Source organism: Mirounga leonina, unplaced genomic scaffold (assembly GCF_011800145.1).
Source record: "Mirounga leonina isolate KUSES-001 unplaced genomic scaffold, KU_Mleo_1.0 Mir_154, whole genome shotgun sequence".
NCBI lineage: Eukaryota > Metazoa > Chordata > Mammalia > Carnivora > Phocidae > Mirounga > Mirounga leonina.
The window spans coordinates 1,964,819-1,988,537 of NW_023270389.1; the positions used below are offsets into that span (position 1 = coordinate 1,964,819).

The following is a 23,719-nucleotide window of genomic DNA, read 5'->3' on the forward strand; positions in this document are numbered from 1 at the left end:
CAGCACAGGACAGGCAGGCTTACTCCAGAGCCCCTTGGACCGGAGGAGGAGCAAGGACCTCCGAGGGGGCTGAGCCAACGCCGCACCTCGGGTGCAAATGGACCAGAGGCCTCCAGAGCCCCCTCGCACCTCCTGCAGTGAGCGCAGCCTGCTGGGAGCCAAACCACCCACAGGAAGCCCGTCTGCCACTCGCCAGCCTTGTGGCCCTTGACATGACCTATCTGTGCCAGACGCCCCAACGTAAAACGGGGGATGTTACCGATCCTAGAGTCCTTGTGGAGACAAGTCACTGTGTGCACAATGACCAGTGTGTTTATCACGCAGCAGGCACTGTGCTATTATTCTTCCACCTGATATTCAGCCCATCATGACTAAGGCCTGCAGTCGGGAGGAGATAAAGGCTAACTACGTGAGTCATAAGAACCAAGGGGACGTGAAGGGCCCAGGAGCCAAGAGGAAGGATACTGAAGAAATCACAGGCCAGCCCCACCTGGCCTCCAGCATCCCACCGCCATTATTTTCCTCCCTTGATAAGAACAAAGTGCGAACTGCAATTAACCCTTCCATGTCTGCCAGCAGGAAAGGCCCTCCCAAGACACGAGCCCACCAGGACCAGCCAGCAGGCCAGAGCACAGTCTGCAGTCAGGAAGAAAAGCGCTCCAGGTAAGACAGGAGGGATTCTGAAAGTGACAGGAGACAACAGAAAAAAACCCATGCTTATGTTCTTTAGGACAAACGCCCGAGCCCTAGCGCGTGCTGGGTGTTGCTCTCCACACAACCACTGATGGGACACCCAGGGTCTGGGACACTTGGGGTCTGGGACACCTGGTGTCTGGACAGGCTCCTCCTCTTCTCTGGGTCGTGAGTACAAAGCCGCGCTTCTTTGACCTTTCAAGTATGACCCTTTCAATTCCAAGAGTCTTCCCAACCAGCATCTACTGGGAAGTCTGAAAAATACCTTTAGGGAGATAGATACTTACACCTCGTTCCCATCGCCCTTCCTCCCCAGCAAGGTCTTCTGCCTCCTCCCTCTTTGCGAGGGAGCAGAGACATGACCCAAGGTTGCAAAACACATAACCACCGTCTCAAATGACTTAGATTTAATCATCGGAAGCAAACTAAATTAAATGGAAAGCTTACAATAGAGAAGAGTTACATGTCAGCGCCTTTTGCAAACTGAGCTGGGACAGAAAGGGGCTGAGGCTACCCCTCAACCCGGTCCCTTCCAAACAAAGACATCCACAGTGCCCCTGGCAGTCTGGCTCAGGGAAGAGGGAGCCTCTGCCGGCTTGGTGCCTTGAGCTGGCGTTGCCCTCCACTCACTCCTGGCCGGCATCGGGAGCCCCGCCTTGCCGGCTCTGGTCATCACCCTTCTTTTTGTGGCCCGAGACGATGTCATCAATCCGCAATAGAAGAACTGCCGTCTAGGGAAAAACCACAGCCCCAAAGAGGCCAGCAGACAATGGAGGGATACTTGTTTTCTTTAAAACAGAACACCTAGCTCCTCCCACACGATTAGCATTTTATCTGAGATCTGCCTTTTCAGAGCCTGGCAGGGAAAATTCAGCTCTCCCTCAGCAAGGGACACATCTTATGCAGTCACCTTGCTTTCTATACGAGCTAAAGGTTAAGTAGAGGGATGGATTCCTTGGGAGACCTTCCAAGAACACTCTGCCTTCTACACCCCTCCCTTCAAGACTGAGCCCAACATGCTGGTTTCTGGTTCTGTGCAAATCAGCAGCACAGCGTAGGTCCCAGGAGCCTCACCTCCACTGCCGTCTTGTATGTCTGCAGCTTTACGGCCAGTGGTTCCCAGATGCCCAGTTCCTTCATGTCCACCAAGGTGCCTGTCTCACCATTTACACCCCACGTCTCACAGTTCTCCTGGGTGTGCTTGGCCTATAGTCGGAAGAAGCGTCAACAGTTCAAGGAAAAAAACACCAAGAACAAGGAAGTGGGCAGGAATGTTAGGTAATAAACCAAGAACAGTGAAGTGAGAAAAGGCGATGACAATGACAGTGAACAGGTGAGTGTTCAGAGGGAGGACACCTGCAGGCACAAGGTGTCAGGAGAGCCAGATACACAGACGTGAACCATCCTCCTAGGCCAAGCAGCTCTCCCCACCCCGCCAGCAGCAAAGCTCGGGAAGGAACTCACCCGAAGGGAGGTAAGCAGACGAATGGTGCTGGCCCCACAGTTCTGGATAAGGGTACGAGGGATGACCTCTAAGGCCTGGGCAACAGCCCTGTATGGCCACTGCTCCACACCCGTCATGGCCTTGGACTTTTCTGTCAAGGCGTGGGCCACCGCCATTTCAGAGGCCCCGCCTCCCGGAACCAGCTGGGGGTCGAGGAGGACATTGCGGCAGACCTGCATGGCGTCCTGGAGGTTGCGTTCCACCTCCTTGGGAAAGCAAACGGACAATATGAAGTCGAAACCTGATGACTCAGGAACACATCAGAGGCACTCAAGGGCTCCCTAACTGCCAAGTGTGGGAAACCATCAGGGAGGGCAATCGGAAAGGTCCCTGGATCCCCTGCGGGGCAGAGCAGATGCCCTGCACTTTGGAGAAACACATGAAACACAGGTGCATGACAGGGCCGGGGGTGCGATGTCAGACTACACAGAGCACTACCCCATTCTGTCCCATCCCAACTGTGGCGCTTCAGGGGCTGCGTGTTATAGGTACTTGCTGGCACCTTCGGGTAAGTTACTTAACCTGAGAAATAGGTGGTATTTGTAACATCAACTTAAAAAATAAGGAAGCGGTGGTTGCCGGGGAAATGGTGAGTCACTGTTCAATGGGTATGTCTGTTTTGCAAGATGACAAGGTTCTGAAGATCTACTGCCCAAGAATGTGAATGTGTACAGAACTATACACTTAAAAAACGGTTAAGATGGTAAATTTTACATTTTTTTTAATGACTTTTTTTTTTACATTATGTATGCATGTATATAATCTCTATACCCAAGGTGGGGCTCGAACTCATGACCTCAAGATCAAGAGCTGCATGCTTTACCGACTGAGCCAACCAGATGCCCCTAAAAAATGGTTTTTAACCTTAAAAAAAAAAAAAGATATTTGTGGCCACATATCAAAAATTAAATAGCTATGAACGGGCAACAGGATGATTTTAGGTCTCTGGGCCTCTCTCAAGAAATGGAACGACCAGGTGCCTGGGTGGCTCAGTCGTTAAGCGTCTGCCTTTGGCTCAGATCATGATCCCAGGGTCCTGGGATCGAGTCCCGCATCGGGCTCGCTGCTTGGCGGGAAGCCTGCTTCTCCCTCTCCCACTCCCCCTGCTTGTGTTCCTGCTCTCGCTCTCTGTCAAATAATAAATAAAATCTTTAAAAAAAAAAAGAAATGGAACGACCTGTGCACACAGTCATCCTTCTGAGGCAGACTCACCGAGAGAACCTCTTTGCTGGCCCCGCGGAGGAGAATGGTACAGGCCTTGGGGTCTTTGCAATCAGTGATGAATGTGAAGTACTCATCTCCAATTTTCTTGATTTCCAACACCCCTGCTCCTGTCCCAACATCATCTTCTCTCAGCTCTTCCGGCCGGCTGGCTATCCGGGCCCCACAGGCTCTGTTGATTAGATTAGGGGGCAGGTGATTTAGGGTAGTTTTACTCATCTTCCTAGTCCCTAGGGTCTGTGGCTGGGGATAAGGCCAAAAGTGGATTGCTGGAAAACACTGCTACATAACTCGGGAAGTCTTGGCTGCCTGGAGAATTAGATTCTCAAATATATATAGGTGAAGCTTCCTTAGACTAACAGAGCTTTATAAATGCCAGTGTCTATACCTACAGCAACTACTATAACCAAGTACAGTTTAATTCAAGTATATTTTGTGGATACTAAACGCTGGACAAATGCGTTCTCAGGCATATCTAATGTGTATGTACCACATAATGGTCCTTTCCAGATAGAATTTGTCCCGTACTGCCCAATTAGAGCCCAAGGCCAGTAAAAGAACTGTACTAAAGACAATGCAAAAGTCAAGCAAGAAGGAAAGTAAGTACATTAGTGTATGTCTGACTCAATTTCATTGAACACAAAACTAACCTGTCACTTTTTCCCCACTCATGGGTGTGCAGTCAACTATTTGTACCCATGTATGCTCAGAGCCATTTCAGAGCTAGCAGAAGTATAAAACTCGACTTGGATCTGATATGTGATACTGGGATAGACTTAACTTTTTAAAATAAAAATTAGTATTAAAAATGAATGGTATGTGAACACAGAATCAGTGCAGAAAAGATGAGTGCAATCTTTTTTTTTCAAGATAAAAAGCTTTTTTTTAAATTATGTTAATCACCAGACATCGCATCATTAGTTTTCGATGTAGCGTTCCATGATTCATTGTTCGTGTAACACCCAGTGCTCCATGCAGAACGTGCCCTCTTTAATACCCATCACCAGGCTAACCCATCCTCCCACCCCTCTCCCCTCTAAAACCCTGTTTGTTTCTCAGAGTCCATTGTCTCTCATGGTTCATCTAAGGTGAGTGCAATCTTAAGTTGCATTAATAGCAGCTGAAGATCCAATCAGGGAAACCGTTTGTGCTCTGAGATAGTTTAAACAGGCTATAAGAGACCCTGAGATAGGGACCACAGATGTCTAAGCATAAGCTGAGCACTACTCATTAGCAGCAGTATAAAATGACTCCTGCAGCAGATAATTGTTGGACTGGAGAATTTCTGAAGAGGGCACACAGCTAAACCCAAGTTATTCCCACCTGTACCTGACTTGATGGACTGGGTCCTGTATTAAACCTTTTCAGGAAATGGTAACTGCATTATAAAGCTCCAAAAGGGAAACACATGGGAAGGAACAATCTTATTTTTACGTGGCCTACTCACCTAGCAATGCGATTATTGTCTGTCTTCCGGACTCTGCGGATTGCTGTGATATTGGCCCGCATGAGGTAGTGCTGAGCTAAATCTGTAAACCCAAGAGCAGAAGTGTCAAACTGGAAGCCAGAACTCCTGGGTTCTGAACTGGTTCCATCCTCAATGTACCCTAAACCATCACACGTTTACTATGCTGTCTATGCCAGTGGGGGAGGGGAGGTCAACCCACCCTCTTCTACCTCAACAGGAGGATGGAAAGCGAAGAGTCCTACCTGAGATGCCCTTTTCTGTGATGACCACATCGGGCTTCAGTTGGATAATGTCCTCACAGAGCTGCTGGATGTACTCTTCTTCCATTTGGAGGATTCGCGTGAAGTCTTCCTCTCTTGTGATCTCAATGTCAGTCTGTGTGGTGGAGAAGAAAGTCATGGACTTAACAAAAATCTTGGACAAGTGAAGCTCTTCAGGATCATCCTGAGTATCAGGCTCCTCTACCCAGTCCTCTCATGACCCCAGAAGGTGTCCATTAGAGGCCTGAAGCCAGGAGCCCGCCCCTCTGTAAGCTAGTTTAGCTCCAGCACTCCAGCTTAAGGCCTTCATTTAATTACACATTAAGTGGAATTCAAAGTCAAAGGCAATCAGTAGATACTGTGGCCTAAGGTCCCTGACCCTCAGTGCAATGTTACCTCCGGCCTGTCAGTGTGCATAGTAATTCTGGGTCTTAATTCTTCCCACCAATAAACTACATCTTGTTCCCAATCTCTGTGTTAACAAGCTTCAGTTATTCTATGCACAGGTAACAGCCTGGTGAACCTCCTTCCTCTGGGAATTCTTTGGCATTTCCCAGCTCAATTACTTCCTACTAATGCGTTAGGAGAGGTGGCGTGGTAGTGTGGAACTGAAGCCAACAGTGCTGGGTTCAAATCCTGATTTGGTCAATATGGTTGTGTTCCTCAATTTACCTAACTTCTCTGAGTTTTAGATCCCTCATCTGTAAACTCAAGTCAATACTAGCTACGTTAAAGAGTTCCTTTAAGAAGCAGGAAATATATATGGAGATCACTGAATGACACAAAAGTAGACAATGTAATAAACATACCTTATTTCCCTTGTCCCTATTAGCAGTCAGATCCTTACACCAACTTCAAGGAAGAGGGCAGGAACCTTACCTGGCTTTCTCCTTTCTTGTATTCCAGAGAGGAATCCAGCAGCACAATGCGAGGGTTTTTGATATAACGCCGCATTCGTGGATGGGTCACATCTTTGTTAATCATGACTCCCCGTAGGACACACGAGTCTTCGATGATGCCCCCAGGTATCTGAGCAAAAGACCCACTTTCATCCACAACCAAGAGGAGCCAGTTTCTCAACTCCCTTCCTAGACACTCAGCTTTCCCAAATGAGCACTATTTCAGGTTTCTAACATAGCTTTCTTCTTTGAACGTCAAAAACAAACATGGTGGGGGCGCCTGGGTGGTTCAGCTGGTTAAGCGACTGCCTTCGGCTCGGGTCATGATCCTGGAGTCCCGGGATCGAGTCCTGCATCGGGTTCCCTGCTCGGCAGGGAGTCTGCCTCTCCCTCTGACCCTCCCCCCTCACATGCACGCGCGCGCTCTCTCTCTCATTCTCGCTCTCAAATAAGTAAAATCTTAAAAAAAAAAAAAAAAAGGAAGGTTGCAATCACATTTTTTTCCCTCTAGGAGGAACACCAATCATGGACCAGAACCCCAATCTGAAAGTCAGCTGAGACTCTAAGAAATTCAGTGACAAAGATTCTCTCTTCCTGGAAAAGATTCCCACAGAATTTTTAGGCTTGGGGCTCCACCTATAGGCCAGAAGCTACTAATGCTACTTGTCGACCTTAAATGAGTAGAGACAGAGAGTGCTTTCTGGGGCCTATTAGCGAGACAGCCTGGAGCCCTTGTTCATATCTTCACCCAAGTGGCAGATACGTATGCAAACGCACAAACATGGAAACACCAATAAGCCTTTCTCTAGCTTCTGTAAACCTTGGGTAGGAAGAGCAGTGGAAGTAACAGAACTATTTCGGGAATACGCCCTTGGTACCCTTTTTTTTTCAGGTTTTTGTTTTCTAAGCAGCAAATATTGTTCTAATTATAAAGACATAAACCTATGTCCTCCACAAGTAAGCTGATTCATACTAGGAAATAAGCTGTCTTCCAAACACACATTGAAAGAGCTTACCTTTTCCACCCTTGCGTATTTCTTGATGTCGATCTCCTTGCGACCATTCTCCTCAAACTGCACAGTTCTGACAGCATCTAGGGCAATATTGCAAGCCAACGAGGACCACCGACCGATTGCTTTCGTAGTAATAGAGCTGTTGATGATGTTCAGCATCATATCTCGGTTACTGGTATCAACAGGGGTACTGGAGAAAGGTGAAACAGGTAGTATGCTCAGCAGAGACCTTGGATATTCAAGGAAGTCCCTCATCCACAGCTTGGGGACCAGAGTGGGCCAACAGGCAGAACTGTCCATCCCCCTCAGCCTTTCAACAAGATTACAACTAACCCATCCCTGGAAAGTGTCTCGAATCCCTGAGTAATCTGTTTTCGTGCCTGACAACCCTCCAAACTTAAGAGTTTACAGAAAAATAATGTGTTCTTTACCTTCTGCTTCAACCAAATTAACTTTTTTTTTTAAGATTTATTTGAGAGAGAGAGAGAGAGAGAGAGAGCACAAGCAGGGGGAGCAGCAGGCAGAGGGAGAAGCAGGTTCCCCACTGAGCAGGGAGCCTGATGCAGGACTCGATCCCAGGACCCTGGGATCAGGACCTGAGCTGAAGGCAGACACTTCACCGACTGAGCCACCCAGGCGTCCAAATAAACTCAACTTTTATAACTTGGGTCAAAACACATTTTGTCTTTGATACCTTATCCCATAGCTAGCAAATTCTGAGAGCTCATCCTGATAATCAGTCTGTACTATCCTTGAACACCTGATTCTATTCTATCCAGCACCTTATTACATGGTGTACCACATGGTGCTGTTATATGTTTAGTCTTTCCTAACAACAGCATACATTTGTATGTGATAAGACTTCAATCATAAAAATGAAGCTGTACAAGACCTTGGACACTTATCTTGTCCAAATTTTCATGTAACAGTGTAAGGCACATAATATGCTATCATTACATAATTGTTGAATTATGGATTTTAGAAAAGAAGCAACAGTTCTAGGAGTATCATCTGAGATATTTAGACAATTATTGTTTGGTAAGAAAAACTTCCTATCAATTCAGCTCCACAAACTCAAGAAATCCTTTGGTCAGCTCTACATTCTTACACAGCTTATTTCATAAAAATAATTTCAGGCAAACACCACATTCCCTAAGAGTGCTGGACAGATTTTATCATTTGCTGTTTCTTAACAGGCACACAATACAGAGCTCACCAAGTTACTTGAGACTTATGTACCCAAAGACCCAACCACATCAGAGTAGAACATTATAGGTTTTAATTTTTAAACATTTTTAAATCAAAGACATTCTGTATTCTGTCATGACCTAACATCCTCTGATGTCAGAAGTCCTGCCTTTCCACACTCCTATCACTACCCTATTAATACTCAGCAAACAGCAAGTTCTCTGGTTCCTAGATGGGATTCAAACAGCATTTTCAGTCCCACTCCTCTTGACTTTTTTTTTTTTTTAAGATTTTATTTATATATTTGACAGAGAGATACACAGTGAGAGAGGGAATGCAAGCAGGGGGAGTGGGAGAGGGAGAAGCAGGCTGCCCACCGAGCAGGGAGTCCGATGCGGGGCTCGATCCCAGGGCCCCAGGATCATGACCTGAGCTGAAGGCAGACGCTTAACGACTGAGCCACCCAGGCGCCCCTCCTCTTGACTTTAATGGAAAACTGCCGGCTACCACCCTCCACAGCATTTTATTAGAGAATTGACTGCATCAGTCATAATCATACTTGATGGTAGGACACTTTAGTATTAAGTCCTGAATAATTAGTTAGCTAACTCTTCAACTAACTCCCCCCACTGGAATCTAAACTTTTGAGAAGCTAGGTCTATTTTGCTACACATTTTCCATGGCAGCACCTAACAGGGAAACAAGCAAATAGCATGTAACCAAAAGATTTTCTGAAGAACTGAACCCAGCTCCTTTTGTCTACTTTGTATCCTTTGTCATTATCCTCTGTTCCTTCTGCTCTCCTCCTCTATTCCTCACATACAGGACTTCAGAGTATAAACTCCTGGTGATGTGCTTGGTCTTCCTGCACCAGCTCAGAACACACGAGTCTTCCAGGCCCCCCTTAGCTGATGGTACGTTTCTGATCTCCTCAATACCTGATTTTCTTAAGGGTGCTAATCATATCATCCAAAGCCTTGCGGTAAGCACTGATCACCACTGTTGGGTGCATCTGCTGCTCCAGGAAGTGCTCAGCCACGGACAGCATCTCCCCCGCTGAAAAAAGATACACATGCCATAATGTTTTTTTTTTTTTAAGTGCCTGGATTTCAAGGCAACTTCATGAAGCTTCTAAAAATACCTTAACTTTTTTCCTAAAATAGATTGTCCCAAAAACTATGCCAATTATCTGTTAATCCAATTTTTGTAATCCAAATTTTACACTTCATACAAGGCAATTCATAAAGAAAATATCCTTATCAGATATATCTTAAGTGATCAAAGACTGAACATACAGTTTTCATCTCTGATCTTTCAAGATCAGTATTTGTCACCAGTTTTCTAAACAAAAAGAGACATTTTTATTTTTCAAAGGCTCTAAAAGGAAAAACGCATATAGGAAAACGGACTTGTTTATGATTATCTCAACACCTAGGATGCAGTGAAACAAAACAAAACACACATAAAACCTTATACCTGAAAGCATACCCACAAAAATTTACAAAATTTACTCTCTGAGAGATTATTTGTGAAATGTCCCTGTACTAAAAAATTTGTCTTTACTTTCTAATACACACACAAATTTGTACATACATAGATACACACATACACACAAGCCTGTTTCTTTAAAAAAAAAAAAAAAAAAAAAGTTTTTTTTTAAAAATTTTATTTATTTATTTGAGAGAGAGGATGAGAGGAGAGAGAGAGCACATGAGAGGGGGAGGGTCAGAGGGAGAAGCAGACTCCCTGCCGAGCAGGGAGCCCGATGCGGGACTCGATCCTGGGACTCCAGGATCATGACCCGAGCCGAAGGCAGTCGCCTAACCAACTGAGCCACCCAGGCGCCCAAAAAAAGTTTTAAGAGACAAAAGTACTTTTGGTTTAAAAAAAAGCCTTTGCACAAATTGCTTGTACTACCTGTCCACTAACACTGATTTTCAAAACGTACACAAATGTGTCAAGGTTCACAAGTGTATTCTTTGGCATGTGCTCAAATGTTTGAATTCAAAACTTCACACCAATTCCTAAGTGACCATCATGCATTTTAAAAGATAATCAGGCATTTATTTATTTTTCAAAGATTTTGTTTATTCATTTTTAGAGAGCGAGAGAGTGCGTGGATGCACGGCAGGAGAGGCAGAAGGGAGGAGGGGACAAGCAGACTCTGCACTGAGTGTGGAGCCTGACGTGGGGCTCAATCCCACAACCCTGAGATCATAACCTGAGTCATAACCAAGAGTCAGACGATGAACTGACTGAGCCACCCAGGTGCCTCCAAAGATAATCAAGCATTTTAAAAGATGCTGGAATAAGTTCACTTAGAAAAGAATACGTATGCCCTGCTAAAGAACAGTCAGGATAACTTAGAAGAAAAATGGCTCTAGGAATGGCAGTGTTTTCTTTTTCAGAGCTACCTAGACTCATGGATACTTAACCCACCTAATCTCTCCAGGAGATTTAACTAAGATTATTAGCTAGAAAATTCTGATGACTACTGCTCATCTTCAACCAAAAAATGGTAAGAAAGCATATAAAGTCTGTCCTCCCTTTCATCCCCCAAGTTTTTCTTCAAGGCACAGAACTAGCCATACCCAATTTTCACTCCTCAAAAGAACTGGGTCTGAAGAAGTGCTTAGTGGGCACCTGGGTAACTCAGTTAAGCGTCCGACTCTTGGTTTCAACTCAGGTCATGATCTCAGGGCCATAGGATGGAGCCCTGAGTCCTGCTCCGAGCTCAGTGGGGAGTCTGCTTGAAATTCTCCCTCTCCCTTGGCTCCATCCCCCCACCCCCGGCTCTCTCCAAAAATAAAATAACTAAGTGCTTAGTTGGTGGTGACTCCAGTACCTATCTGACACAACTCATTCTAAAAATAACTGAATATGTCACTTTAAAAGTTCATATAATAATTTTGTTGTATGGACTCTACTTTTAGGCATGTGGACCAACATTGTAAATTGGCATCCCTTAAAATAGTTCATTTCTGATCCCAGGGTCCTGGGATCGAGTCCCACATCGGGCTCCCTGCTCTGCGGGGAGCCTGCTTCTCCCTCTGCCTCTCTCTCTATCTCTCATTAATAAATAAATAAAATCTTTAAAAAAAAAACAAAAACAAAAATAGTTCATTTCCTTAACAATGTGTTACTGCAATCAGATTTTAAAAAACAAATGCCTTGATTATAAACATTTCTCCATCAACTTAAAACATATAGAGAAATAAAGGCAATGTCAAATTTTCAAAAGTGATCCTTTATGATCCTATAGAAAATGGGAAGATCAGTTATTAAAACTTATATGGTCAAGACTCATTGTCAAGATTCATCTGTCAAGGGGCGCCTGGGTGGCTCAGTCGTTAAGCGTCTGCCTTTGGCTCAGGTCATGATCTCAGAATCCTGGGATCGAGCCCCGCATCGGGCTCCTCACTCTGCAGGAGGCCTGCTTCTCCCTCTCCCACTCCCCCTGCTTGTGTTCCCTCTCTCGCTGTGTCTATCTCTGTCAAATGAATAAATAAAAATCTTAAAAAAAAAAAAAAAAAGAATAATGATTAAAAAAAAAAAAAAAAGATTCATCTGTCAACTTAACTACTGGCTAAAATGTTATTTGTGAACCCCAAATCAGCATTTGGGGCATCTTCATGGTCATTCACACAAAGGTGCAGAGATGAAAAACTTGAGTCACCCAATGCAATGTTCTGCCTTGTTTCAGCTCTCATACTTTGTGGTATAGTTTCACATTTTTGTGCATTTTGTTGATTTCACTGTTTAAACTGGCCCCCAAGTGTAGCACTAAAGTACAGGCCAGCTTTCCTAAGTGCAAGAAGGCTGTGATGTGCCTTACGGAGAAAACAAGACATTATACAACCTTCTTTCAGGCATGAGTTACAGTGCTACTGGCCGTTGAGTTCAATATCAATGAGTCAGCAGCATACATTACATGCTGTGTCTTTATTTTTATTTAAAAATTTATTTATTTGAGAGAAAGAGAGCGTGTGCATGCACGTGTGCAAGTGGGGGGGGAGGGGCAGAGGGAGAAGGAGAGAATCTCAAGCAGACTCCCTACTCAGCATGGAGCTTGACCAGGGCTTGATCTCAAGACCCATGAGATCATGACCTGAGCCGAAACCAAGAGTCTGATGCTTAAATGACTGAGCCAGCCAGGAGCTCCCATAAGGTGTCTTTAAAACAAACAGAAGGGGGGGCGCCTGGGTGGCTCAGTCGCTGCCTTCGGCTCAGGTCATGATCCCAGGGTCCTGGGATCGAGCCCCACGTCCGGCTCCCTGCTCAGTGGAGAGCCTGCTTCTCCCTCTCTCTCTGCCTGCCTCTCTGCGTCAAATAAATAAATAAATAAATCTTTAAAAAAACAGAAACAAACAAACAGAAAGGGCGCCTGGGTGGCTCAGATGGTTGAGCGTCTGCCTTTGGCTCAGGTCATGATCCCAGGGTCCTGGGATCAAGCCCCGCATCGGGCTTCCTTGTCTGGAGGGGATCCTGCTTCCCCCTCTGCCTGCCACCCTCCCTGCTTGTGCTCTCTCACTCTAATAAATAAATAACAACTTAAAAAAACAAATACACACACACAAAAACAAAAAAACAAACAAACAGAAAAGGGGCGCCTGGCTGGCTCAGTCGGAAGAGCATGTAACTCCTGATCTTAGGGTTGTGAATTTGAGCCCCATGATGGGAATATTTTATTTTTATTTATTTATTTTTTTAAAAAGATTCTATTTATTTGTCAGAGACAGAAAGAGAGAGTGCACGCGAGAGCACAGAGTGGCAGGCAGAGGGAGAAGCAGGCTCCCCGCTGAGCAAGGAGCCTCACTTGGAACTCGATCCCAGGACCCTGAGATCATAACCTGAGTCGAAGGCAGACGCTTAACCAACTGAGCCACCCAGGTGTCCTGGGAGTAGAGATTACTTAAAAATAAATAAATAGGGGCACCTGGTTGGCTCAGGCGGTTAAGCATCTGCCTTCAGCTCAAGTCATGATTCCAGGGTCCTTGGATCGAGCCCCACACCAGGTTCCCTGCTCAGCGGGGAGCCTGCTTCTCCCTCTCCTCCCTGCTAGTGCGCTCTCTCTCTCAAATAAATAAAATCTTAAAAATAAATAAATAAATAAATAAAACAAAACTCACATAAAGTAAGGTATAGGGGCGCCTGATTCTTGATTTCAGCTCTGTCATGATCTCAGGGTCGTAGGATGGAGCCCTGTATCAGGCTCCAGGCTCCACAGGGAACTCCGCTTGGGTTTCTCTCCCTCTGCCCCCGCTCCCCCACCTCCCGTAAATAAATAAAACAAGGTACATATTTATCAGTTAAAGAGTATGTGAAGAAACTCATTGGAGCCTAACCCCTATTTCCCCCAGTAGAAATGGTTTAGTGTATGCTAATTCAGTGTTTGTGGTGACTTTCTAGAATATAACTTACTGTGAATGACAAGAACCCACTGTATTTTGTTCAACCAGATTTTTAGTTCTTCCTACACTATGACGAATGTTTTATGCTCACTTGGAAAAAATACACAGAAAATTAGCAATAAATTATTCTAAATATTTGTAATTAGTGCATTGGTAACAATTCCCTTAAAATAGGACAGAGATGTTATTTCTGACAAAAATCTTCATGTTTCAATCCACTTTCCCTTATTAGCACTGCTGTCCTCCTCTTACCAAGAATAATTACTGATGTGGTCCCGTCTCCAACCTCTTCATCCTGCGTCCGGCTAATTTCAATCATGGATTTGGCTGCTGGATGCTGGACTTGAATCTGAAAAGGAAAATGCAGATTGCCACAGAATCAGCACTACTCAAAGCCTTTGGAACCCACTCTCCTCAGTCCTGACTCTCGAGCTTCTTACTTCCATATTCCCTCCCTTATCCGTTGTTTTACCACAGCTTGAAAGATTTTCAGTGGTCCTCAAAATATCTAAGTGAATCCTCTTTCCAAGTCCCCCTCTTTTTAGAGGAAAATGCAGATGCCAACTTAACTATTAAAGTTTCTTGAAGACAGAACAGTACTCTTTTATAGCTTATATACTGGGAGACCCACCCACTGGTTGAATTATATTTTCCAAAAGGACAGCTGAAGTCCTGCCCTCTGGAAACTGTGAATGTGAATGTTTTTGAAACAGGGTCTTTGCAGATGTAATCAAGATCTGCAAATTAGATCATACAAGATATTATGATAGGCCCTACATCCAACCACTGCTGGCCCTATACTAAGAGACACAACAGGAGAATGGCATATAACAACTGAGAAGGAGACTGAGTCCACAAGCCAAGGAATGTCAAGGATTGTGGTCAACCACCGGATGCTAGAAGCAACAAAGATTCTTTCCAAGAGCCTTCAGAAGGAGTAGGACCCTGCTGACACCTTGATTTTGGACTTCTAGCCTCCACGCTATGGGTGAATAAATTTCTATTGTTTAAAGCCACAGCAGTCATAAGGAACTAACAATCATGTATGTAACTTTATGGGTCCTTTATAAAATTATTAGAAAGCAAAATGAAAAGTCATACCTCTCGAAGAATGGCATTGCCATCATTGGTCATCACAATGCCTCCCATTGGGTCCAAAAGCATCTAGGACAAAAGTAAAAGTTATACCTAAGTTACACATGTTCCAGATAACAGAAAGGGAAAATCTTTAAACAGTTCAGTAAGAGATCGGCCTACCTTCATCATGGACTTGGGTCCCAAACATGTGCGGATGATATCTGCAATGGTCTATCAAAAATGAGATATAAGACATGTAACCACCAATCAGAAGACTGTGTCAATGTGTGCGTTAGAACACATGTTAGGTACAGGACACCACGTGTCCAGATGCTGCTGTAATGATTTCAGGGTGGACGTATAAACAGTTTTTCACAGGAAAAGAGGGAACATGGCTTCCAGAGCTTCAGGTCCCCATAACTCAGATAACGGCAAGTCCGTGTATTAGTATTTCTTTCCATGATAGTGGCCTCCACACCGTGCTAAATCAGCTCCAGGGCTGTTTCATTCTTTCATCCAAAAGACATTTACTGAATACCCAGCCAGGACCTACAATGGGCACTAGGAATACAAACGGGAATATAGTCCTTCCCCTCAAATAATTCAGTGTAGTATGGGAGGCAAACACACATAGACTACAAAACAATATACATTAATAGAATTATGCACAAGTAAATACGAGAAAACTATTAGGCCTAACTCATTGTGGGAGGGCATCCTTCTACCTACCACCATCAGAGAAATGTTCTCAAAGAAGGGAAGTCAAACTTTTCTTCTGCCTAATAGCAAACGAATACAAAAATACTAGAGAAGGCAGGTGGAGGCAAACTAATAAACTTTAAACTACTTAAAAGATACACTACCTTGGCGGCATTGATGTTTCCAGACTGAACTTTTCTTCCAGATTCACGCTTCATGTTCTGGCCTAAAATAGATAAAATAAAATGCAATAGATCAGGATTCGCCCATTGTATAGAAACTATTTATACCCTGACCTTTGAAAGTAAAAACATACTCAGGTTTCACGGATGTTAACAAAGATCAAACTTCATCGAACTGTACACTCTAAATATGTGTAGGTTATTGCATGTCAACATACCTTAAGAAACTGTTAAAAAAATAAACATATGTACTTATGGCTACTCCTTTACGTCAACCCCTGGCATACAAACAATCCCTAACACTTCAACTTTGGAACCCTGGTCATCGCTTTCCCACTAACCAAACATTCACATATTTACAGTAAGGATTCATAACCTGAGGTCCATGAATGAGCCTTAGTGGAATGGTGAACTCCTGCAGATTATGAGAAAATGGGGAGCTACTGCGTTCTTGTCTGGGAAGAGGATCTACAGCTATCAGATTCTCAAGGGGCTGGTGACCTAAAAAAAGCATCAATCACTGCTTTATGTGAAAAAGGAAGGAGTTTGGAGGTTCCTATTTTCATACCTGGGTAGGGGGAATCATACTGACAGTCCCAGCATAATTACTGACAGAGCCCCTCCAGGGTGCTGTGCAATGAGAATACCCTCTCAGAGTGCCTCAATTTGCAAGATACACTCACTCCACACTTGGATGTAATAAGAATGCCTCAATAACCCCTCCACCATCAGAGCTGAGTACGTATGTTAACAGGGAGTCTACTGGGTTCTAGCCACCAGTGCCAGGGATGAATGCAGAGCGGAAAAAGGCTTCACAATGTACCACTCATCCCCGGGGCCCTCCCAGTGGAGACAAGTCAGTAGCTGTAACCAAACCAACATAATGCCGATCTCCCTCCTCTCTCCAAATTACACATTCCCTACAATTTAAATCAGTAAAATTTTCAACCAGTTGCATCAAATCTACAGGCTCACAACCCTCAGAATTTAGACTATTTCAGGCAGCGGTAACTAAAATCCTGCATGGACTGTTCTGGTAGACTCATCAGAACAAACAGGGCTTTTCCCCAGTTAAGTGAAGTTTTTTTTTCTGAGAACAGTTATTTCCTAGATACAGGGAAAATAGAGGAAAATCGCGTTACTGCATTTTGTATACGGAAAAGGGTAAGGGAGGGACAAGGGCTTGCAGATGGGGTACAGAAGTTACTCGAAAAAGGGGGAACACCCCAGGGGAAGACAATGGAGGTGGTCCTCCTTAGAGAGAAATTTAGGAAAACTCAGTGGGAAAGATCTCAGCGCAGAGGACACCGCGGGATGAGTTACATCCAAGCCGGACTCGTCGCACGGCGGTCGCTGAAGGGAGACCCCGGGGGGCTGTCACGGAGAAGTGACCACGGCTACCACTCGCTGTGCGCAGACCCCCTTTTCGGCAGCTTACCCACTTGTCACTCAATCTCCCCGATCGCACGAGAAAAGACTTTAAGCCCCCCCAAAAAGGACGGGACGCTCGAGCCAGGCGATCCGGCGGGGCCACACGGCCACGGCGGTGAGGCCAGGCCAGACCACTTCCCATTCTCCAGCCCCGCACCGAAAACCACGCGAGCAGGGGTGCGGCGGCGGGGGAGTGCCGAGCGCCCGCGGACCAGCGGCTCGGCCAGGGGCAGGGAGACAAGGGTCCGGGCTCAGGGCACAGAGAGGAGCAGGAAAGGGGGTTTTCCGACACGAACGACGACGGGAAGCCTGCGCGGCCGGACCAGGGCGGGACCCGGCTGGGGCCACACGGCAAACCGGGGACGGAAGGAGCGAAAAGGGGGTCACTGCCTCTGCTTCCCCCAACTCACTGAGCACGAGCACCGGACGATGGCCCATCATGGCGGCGCGATGCAGAGCCGGGCACCCAGAGCTGGGGCAACCGGCAGAACCTTCTGGAGGCAGAGAACCAGAAAGAAGCCCAGAAAACGCTGCCTCCTCAGGGCTTACACCTAAACCCGCTAGCCTCCGCGTCGCTGCCAATCACCGCAGCCAGCTCATTGACCGGCACGAAGACCGGCCAATCGACTTCGTTAGCCCCGCCCTCTACGCAAGAACGGCAGGGCAAGCTAGATAGAGAGCGCGCGATGATGGAACGGGGAGGGCGCGGGCGCTTGCGCAGTAGGGCGGCCGCTCCCGGCCGCGTGCGGCGCGCAGGTCGGCGCAAGCGCGGAGGCTGGGGCAGTTGGCCGGCGCGCCACCGCGCATGTGTATCAACTACGAGGGTGGGGGCCGGGCGGGAGGCTTTTCGAGTCACACAGCGCAGCTGAGGTCACTGAGCTGGCCGGCGTGTCGGGTCCTCCGGGGCCGCGATGGTCCCTTCCCAGCCTTAGCTGCGGGAGGAATAGCGGCGCGGGCCGCCTTGGGAGCTTGGTCTCTGGGGCCGGCTGGGTGGCAGAGCCCTTCTCTCCCCGAGCGCGCCCCTCGCCCTCCTTACGCAGGTGCGACTCGCAGTCGCTGGCAGCGGTGGCCGCGCCCGGTCTCCTGCCCGGGGCACGCCCCCGCGGCTTCCACGCCGGCTCCCCAGCGCCCTCCTCCTGCGCTCCACTGCCAGCCCATTGGAGATGATGGGGAGCCAGGATGTGGAAGTCACCTCGCAGCGCAGGAAAAGGGCTGGTGGGGTAGGAGGGAGAAGTGGAGGGAACCCCCGTTAGTGCGAGATTCTTAAGGTTTGGGCTTAAATGACTACTTTGTCCGGAAAAGAGGAAGCAATAGTAACAGACGTCTGTTTTCCAAACTAGTGAAGGGACCATGAGAGCACGAACAACTCAACAGTCGCTTATATCTGGTCATGAAACAGAACAGTACCTTCTTTCACACTTCTTCCTCCCCAAATTGGTGCAGCCCCGCATGTGCTGGAGAAAAGTTGTCAGTAGTAAAGTAATAGAACGGGTTTTTGGTCGTGTAACGCTGTGATTCTTCCCCAGGCACCGCACCTGTTGGTGTCCCGATGGAGCAGCACGCTAGCCCTCCCAGCGGAAAAGGTGTGTGTCTGAGGCCCTGCTCCCTCTCCCCTGAAAGCCAGACCTTAAGTGCTCAGAATTTGGGAAAGTCATTCTAGCCTGTATGTATTTTTTTTTCCCGTTTTCTCCGTTGATTGGAAAGTATTTGTAGCTGTTCTAGGATTCGGGGCGCTCCGCAGGCTCAGTCCGTAGAGCATGCGACTCTTGATCTCAGGGTCATGGAGTTCAAGCTCCCTGTTGGGCGTAGACCTTACTTTAAAAATAAATAAATAGATGGGGAACATTGCTGTATTCCCAATGTCTATAACTGGATCTGTTACATAATAGTTGCTCAATGATATGTTGAGTGAATACATTATTCTTCCTTTGTTTCCCCTCTTACTACTTAGAACAAGACTTCATGTGCAGGGGTTCCAGGATACATAGTGTTGACCAGAGTAAACAGATACTCTGCTTGAGGGGGGGCGGTCCCACTCAGCGGGCAGGGAAATGCCTGGGGCGGGACTGACTCCAGAGCCCAGCCACGTGGAGTAGGTGACTCCATCCATCTGAGAGGCTGACTATGTCACAGCTTAGACATAATCGACCACCTGTTTTCACAGAATGTTGTGACTGGTAAAGAACGTGACCGTGGAGTCCTCCAGCCCGGATTTAACCCCAGCACTGCCACGTGGCTAGTTGTGGAATCTTAAGCAAATTTCCTAACTAAAGTTTTCTCAAAATGTGGAGAAAGCTACCTACTTCTTAGGGTCATTGTGAGAAATAGATAATGTGCGTAAAGCACCTTTTACTGTTATTTTCTACGTTCTGCTTCCCGTTGCTGCTCCCCAACCTCCTCCTCTGTTGTGTTGTCAGAGGTGTGGTTCCTTTATGCATTGTGTGTAAGTATTCTTCACACCTTCACACCTTACAACCTGGTAGAAAATGTATCCTCCTGTACCTAGGATGGGCCTGAATTGTTGAGAAGTGCATCTGTATGGAAATTAAAGTTAAATTTTTCCAGTGGTGAAAATAATCTCGAGACCCCAGTTTCAGCTTCTGTCTCCTTACCATTCTGCATGAGCCATCAAATGACAGATGAGATGAAGGGAAAAGAAGATGGAGGGCCTATAGCAGGGCTTGGAAAATCCGCAAACCCAGCCTAAAAAACCCTACAAGACAGATTTCCTTCACCAGGAGTAATAGGGAATAAAACAAATTTCCATTTTCGTAGGCCCAGTGAGTTTCCAAGTAGAAAGCACCTCAGCCTGGCACCTGTGTGTGAGGACTTCCCCCCCGCCCAGGCCACACCTCTGTTGCACTTGGAATTAAGGACAAGAATACGACGTCTTCCTTTATACAACCTACCTGTCCCACTTCTGCCCCCAGGCTTGTTTTCCATGAAGACAGCCTTCCTGTACCTTCATCCTCCAAATCCCAGCAGAGACAGGATCGCTTCCGGGGAGCACAGTCCCCAGCTGCACAGATGTGTTCTAGATTGGGTGCTCTCTCGCACTTCTGGAGTGGAGTAACGTGCATGCTCGATCACTTAGTGATGATCTGCACCTCAGGACTCTCAGTTCCGTGAGAGCCGCCACCACGTGTGTTGGCTTGCTGTGGCATCGTCACGGGTGGATGCTCACGGGCACTTAGCTGTCTCCTAGAATGAGTGGATTCAGTTCTTCTGTCCTTGACCTTGGCCTGGCAGTGACTTGCAGGCTCCTTCAGAGGCCCAGCCATTTTGCCTCTCCGTCCATTGCTTCTCTACGCTTTGCCGCTTCCTTCTCATCTTCCAAACTCCTGAGGACGAGCTCCCCAAGATCCCATTTTCTCTCTCAGTTTTTTACTTTGGAGAGCTGATTTGTTTTTGCAGTTTCTTTATCCCCTCTTTGTGGCTGGCCTGGCAGTTTGACCTTTCACCTGAGCTCAGTGCCACCTCTGCCTGTTTTTGTAGGTATTTCTACCTGGACTGCCTAGTCTCCACTCATTAGTATGTCCAAAATACGATTTATGTTAATCTAATGGGGCCCCAACTCAGACTCCCCTGAGTAAACAAGGAAATTCAGAGGCTTGTGCAGTGGGAGGGAGGCTGAGATGGTCACAGGCCAGGAAGAAGGCCTGCAAGAGCTGGGGCCTCAGGGACTGTACTGGGGGACACAGTGCCTAAAGCTGTCAGTCAGTCCATCTCTCTCCTGTGCTCTTGTTTGTACCCTCTTGCTTGTATCTGCTCCTTACAGCATTCTGGCCAAATTCAGTAGCTTTCATCTGCCCCAACTTTACATTTTCCCAGCATAGCAGATCAGAAGAAAGCAAGCTGCTTTGACAACAGAATCCATATATGGATTCCCAGCTTGCCCATTGTGCTTACTCCTTGGATCATTCACAGTTGCCAAGGAGGATGAGATACCGTGGTTGGCCTGTGTTGTCTCACACGCCCCTTCCTCCTGGGGAGGAGGTCCCAGTATGGCCTGGGACCTGGGGAGAGTGGTTGTCCAGAGGAAGTGTTGCTCACTAGACAAAAGTAGCATATGTCTTCTGTAGAACTCATGCCCTTCCTACAAATCCATTTTTCCTTCTAACTTAATTCTTTTTGCCAAAGGTTATTTATTTTCCCATCAAGAACTTCTTTCACATCCAGCCTATTTTAATAACTGTAGATTAACAAAATACAGTTTTTATCACATTTTTTCTAATCCTAAAAGGCTCAATGGCTTTCCATTGTATTCAAGAGAAAGCCTGAAGTCTCAGATTCACTGTTGTGAAGGGTCTTCCGTGGCTCATCCTGCTCTCCTGCGTTCCTCTTTTCTCCCACTTGAAATATCTTTCCACTCATCAAAAGCACCCTGTGTTCAAGGTCCAATAAATATCCTCTACCTGCCTGGACTCTTCTCTATCGTACTCATGTTGAGCTCTTGCACCTTTTCAAAAGTATCCATTTCTATGTTCAAATAACATTGAACTTTGGATAACTCAGATAAAAGACCTCATTTTCAGGGTGCCTGGGTGGCCCAGTCGGTTAAGCATCTGGCTTAATTTTGGCTCAGCTCATGATCTCAGGGTCATGAGATCGAGCCCTGCATCCGGCTCCGCACTCAGCATGGAGTCTGCTTGAGATTCTTTCTCTCAAATAATTAAATCTTAGTAATAATAAAGGTCTCATTTTCACCCAGACTGTCAGACGCATCGTTTAGGTCCTTAGGTGGATACATATCACATTTCGTCAGTGCCCTGTTTGTCTCCCAAAGAGATAGTACCTGAGAAACCATGAGTTCGAGGTCTTGTGACGCCCGAGTGTCTAGCACAGGAATAAGCATGTGGCACACGCCCGTGAGCACTTGTCAGGTGTGAGCTGAACCCATCCCTGCTTGGTTTCCCTTACTCCCACTATGGTTTCTTTTTTGTCTTATGTAACTTCAGTTGGAGCTACTAAGGGCAGGGCCTTGGCACCTGTGTTCATAGGCCAAATGCAGAGATCTAGTTAGAAAGGCTAGAAATTGTTAGAAATAACTCTGAATAGTTGCCTCTGGTTTTGTTCCAGGCAAAGAGGAAAGTAATGTTGTGCCTCTTTGTCGAGCCAAACCCTCCCCTAGCTTTATTAATCTTCAAGCAAGTTCCCCACCGGCCACTTTCCTGAACATCCAGAACACAAAGCTGCCCTCAGGTAAGGATGCAGGGCAGGTTCCCCAAATGGACCCCATGCAGGATGGGGAGGGGTTGCATGGAGGAAGTGGCCTGAGCTTTCTCCCGTTGATCTGGTGCCAACTCTGGGTCATTGGCAGCTTGTTGATTATTCAGGTCTACTGATTTCATTTTCTTCCCGATTCTACCAATTTGTGTTGGTTTCCTTATTAGCACTTTTACTAGGCTAGGTGACTGAAAGGAAAATTTTATTGCTTGCTAGTGGCTAGGGAAGGGAATGGTAGGCATTAGCTCAGTTTGTCGCATTTCAGTTATTCACATTCCTGCAGGGAAATCAGTGGGCGTTTAGGATACTGGCGGGGAGCCTAACCAGGTGCTAGACAGCCATGACAACAGTGTTTGCTGACCTCAGAGTTTAACAAAGAAGTCAAGGCCGATAAATACACAAAAAAGTAGGCAAATGACTCCCAAAGTTACCTAGGAACTGGCTGCATGTAATGTCGTTGAAAACATTAGGAAAAATTGGGCTAATGCAGCAAGACTGGTTGAAATGAGGCAATAGGAGGGGCTGCAGGTCACTGCTGATCCGACACTGTGTCAGGTAAGAAGGAGGCTAAGACATCCCTGGGGCCTCAGTCGGATCTTTGCACTCACTCATCAAGTATGTTTTGAATACTTAGGCACCAGGGCATGCTTTTAGGTGCTGGGAATACAACAGTGAGCAATCAGACAAAACTCCCTGCCTTCCTGGAGCTTACGTTCTAGAGAGGGGACTTCAACAACAAATAAGTAATCACAGAACATGCTGTATGATCATAAATTCTATGGGAAAAAAATTTAGCAAGGGACGAAGGTATCAAATCCCAGTGATGGTTTTCCAGTTAAAATAGGGTGGCCGGGTAGGCGACAGGCGAGCAAAGGTACATGTGCGCCGAGTTGTGCAGGAAACATTAGAGCCCTCCCCACCCCAGTACAGTTACAGAGTCTCCTGTCCCCTTTGCACCTCCTTTGCTCTCCCTTCAGGAGTTGACCACAAGCCCAAGGAATGCCTGGGACTCCTAGAATGTATGTATGCCAATCTCCAGCTCCAGACCCGGCTCACCCAACAACAGATGGCTATTTTGGAAAATTTACAAGCATCCATGACACAGCTGGCTCCTGGGAAGGGAAGCAAGAACTCTTCTCTCCCAGCCTTATCCCGCAATCTGTTGTTAAATCACCTGCCCCAGTTCAGTAAATGAATTGTGGAACAAAGTTACTGTGTATGTTTTCTCCGTTCTCCCCAGCAAACTCTTGGTGGAACCTGGGCATAGATATTCTGCACATGGTTGGTTGGTTCGCAAGTTCACAGTAAGTGCTCGTTGGATGCAAAGCACTGGACAAGGCACTTGGGGATATGTATCACGGTAAAGACCATCTTAGGGATTTACTGTCTAACAACGCAGCTAAGACCGATAATTCATTGCAAAATGTAGTGGTCCTTGGAGGGGCCT

The 23,719-nt window shown here is 46.5% G+C and overlaps 2 protein-coding genes across 2 annotated transcripts; one reads left to right on the forward strand and one right to left on the reverse strand.

Annotated features, from left to right (window-relative positions):
- Window positions 1-1,085: 1,085 nt before the first annotated feature.
- CCT3 (chaperonin containing TCP1 subunit 3) lies at window positions 1,086-17,610 on the reverse strand. Its single transcript, XM_035009827.1, has 14 exons — window positions 17,457-17,610; window positions 15,598-15,659; window positions 14,915-14,965; window positions 14,759-14,821; window positions 13,910-14,006; window positions 9,185-9,302; window positions 7,062-7,248; window positions 6,026-6,175; window positions 5,129-5,261; window positions 4,866-4,947; window positions 3,410-3,590; window positions 2,158-2,403; window positions 1,768-1,899; window positions 1,086-1,424 (listed from the first exon to the last, which is right to left on the reverse strand). The coding sequence occupies exons 1-14, from the start codon at window positions 17,485-17,487 to the stop codon at window positions 1,320-1,322; spliced, it is 1,638 nt and encodes a 545-aa protein (XP_034865718.1). The 5' UTR covers window positions 17,488-17,610; the 3' UTR covers window positions 1,086-1,319.
- Window positions 17,611-18,095: 485 nt separating this feature from the next.
- Window positions 18,096-23,480, forward strand: TSACC (TSSK6 activating cochaperone). Its single transcript, XM_035009828.1, has 3 exons — window positions 18,096-18,266; window positions 18,573-18,629; window positions 23,250-23,480. The coding sequence occupies exons 2-3, from the start codon at window positions 18,596-18,598 to the stop codon at window positions 23,465-23,467; spliced, it is 252 nt and encodes an 83-aa protein (XP_034865719.1). The 5' UTR covers window positions 18,096-18,266; window positions 18,573-18,595; the 3' UTR covers window positions 23,468-23,480.
- Window positions 23,481-23,719: the final 239 nt, after the last annotated feature.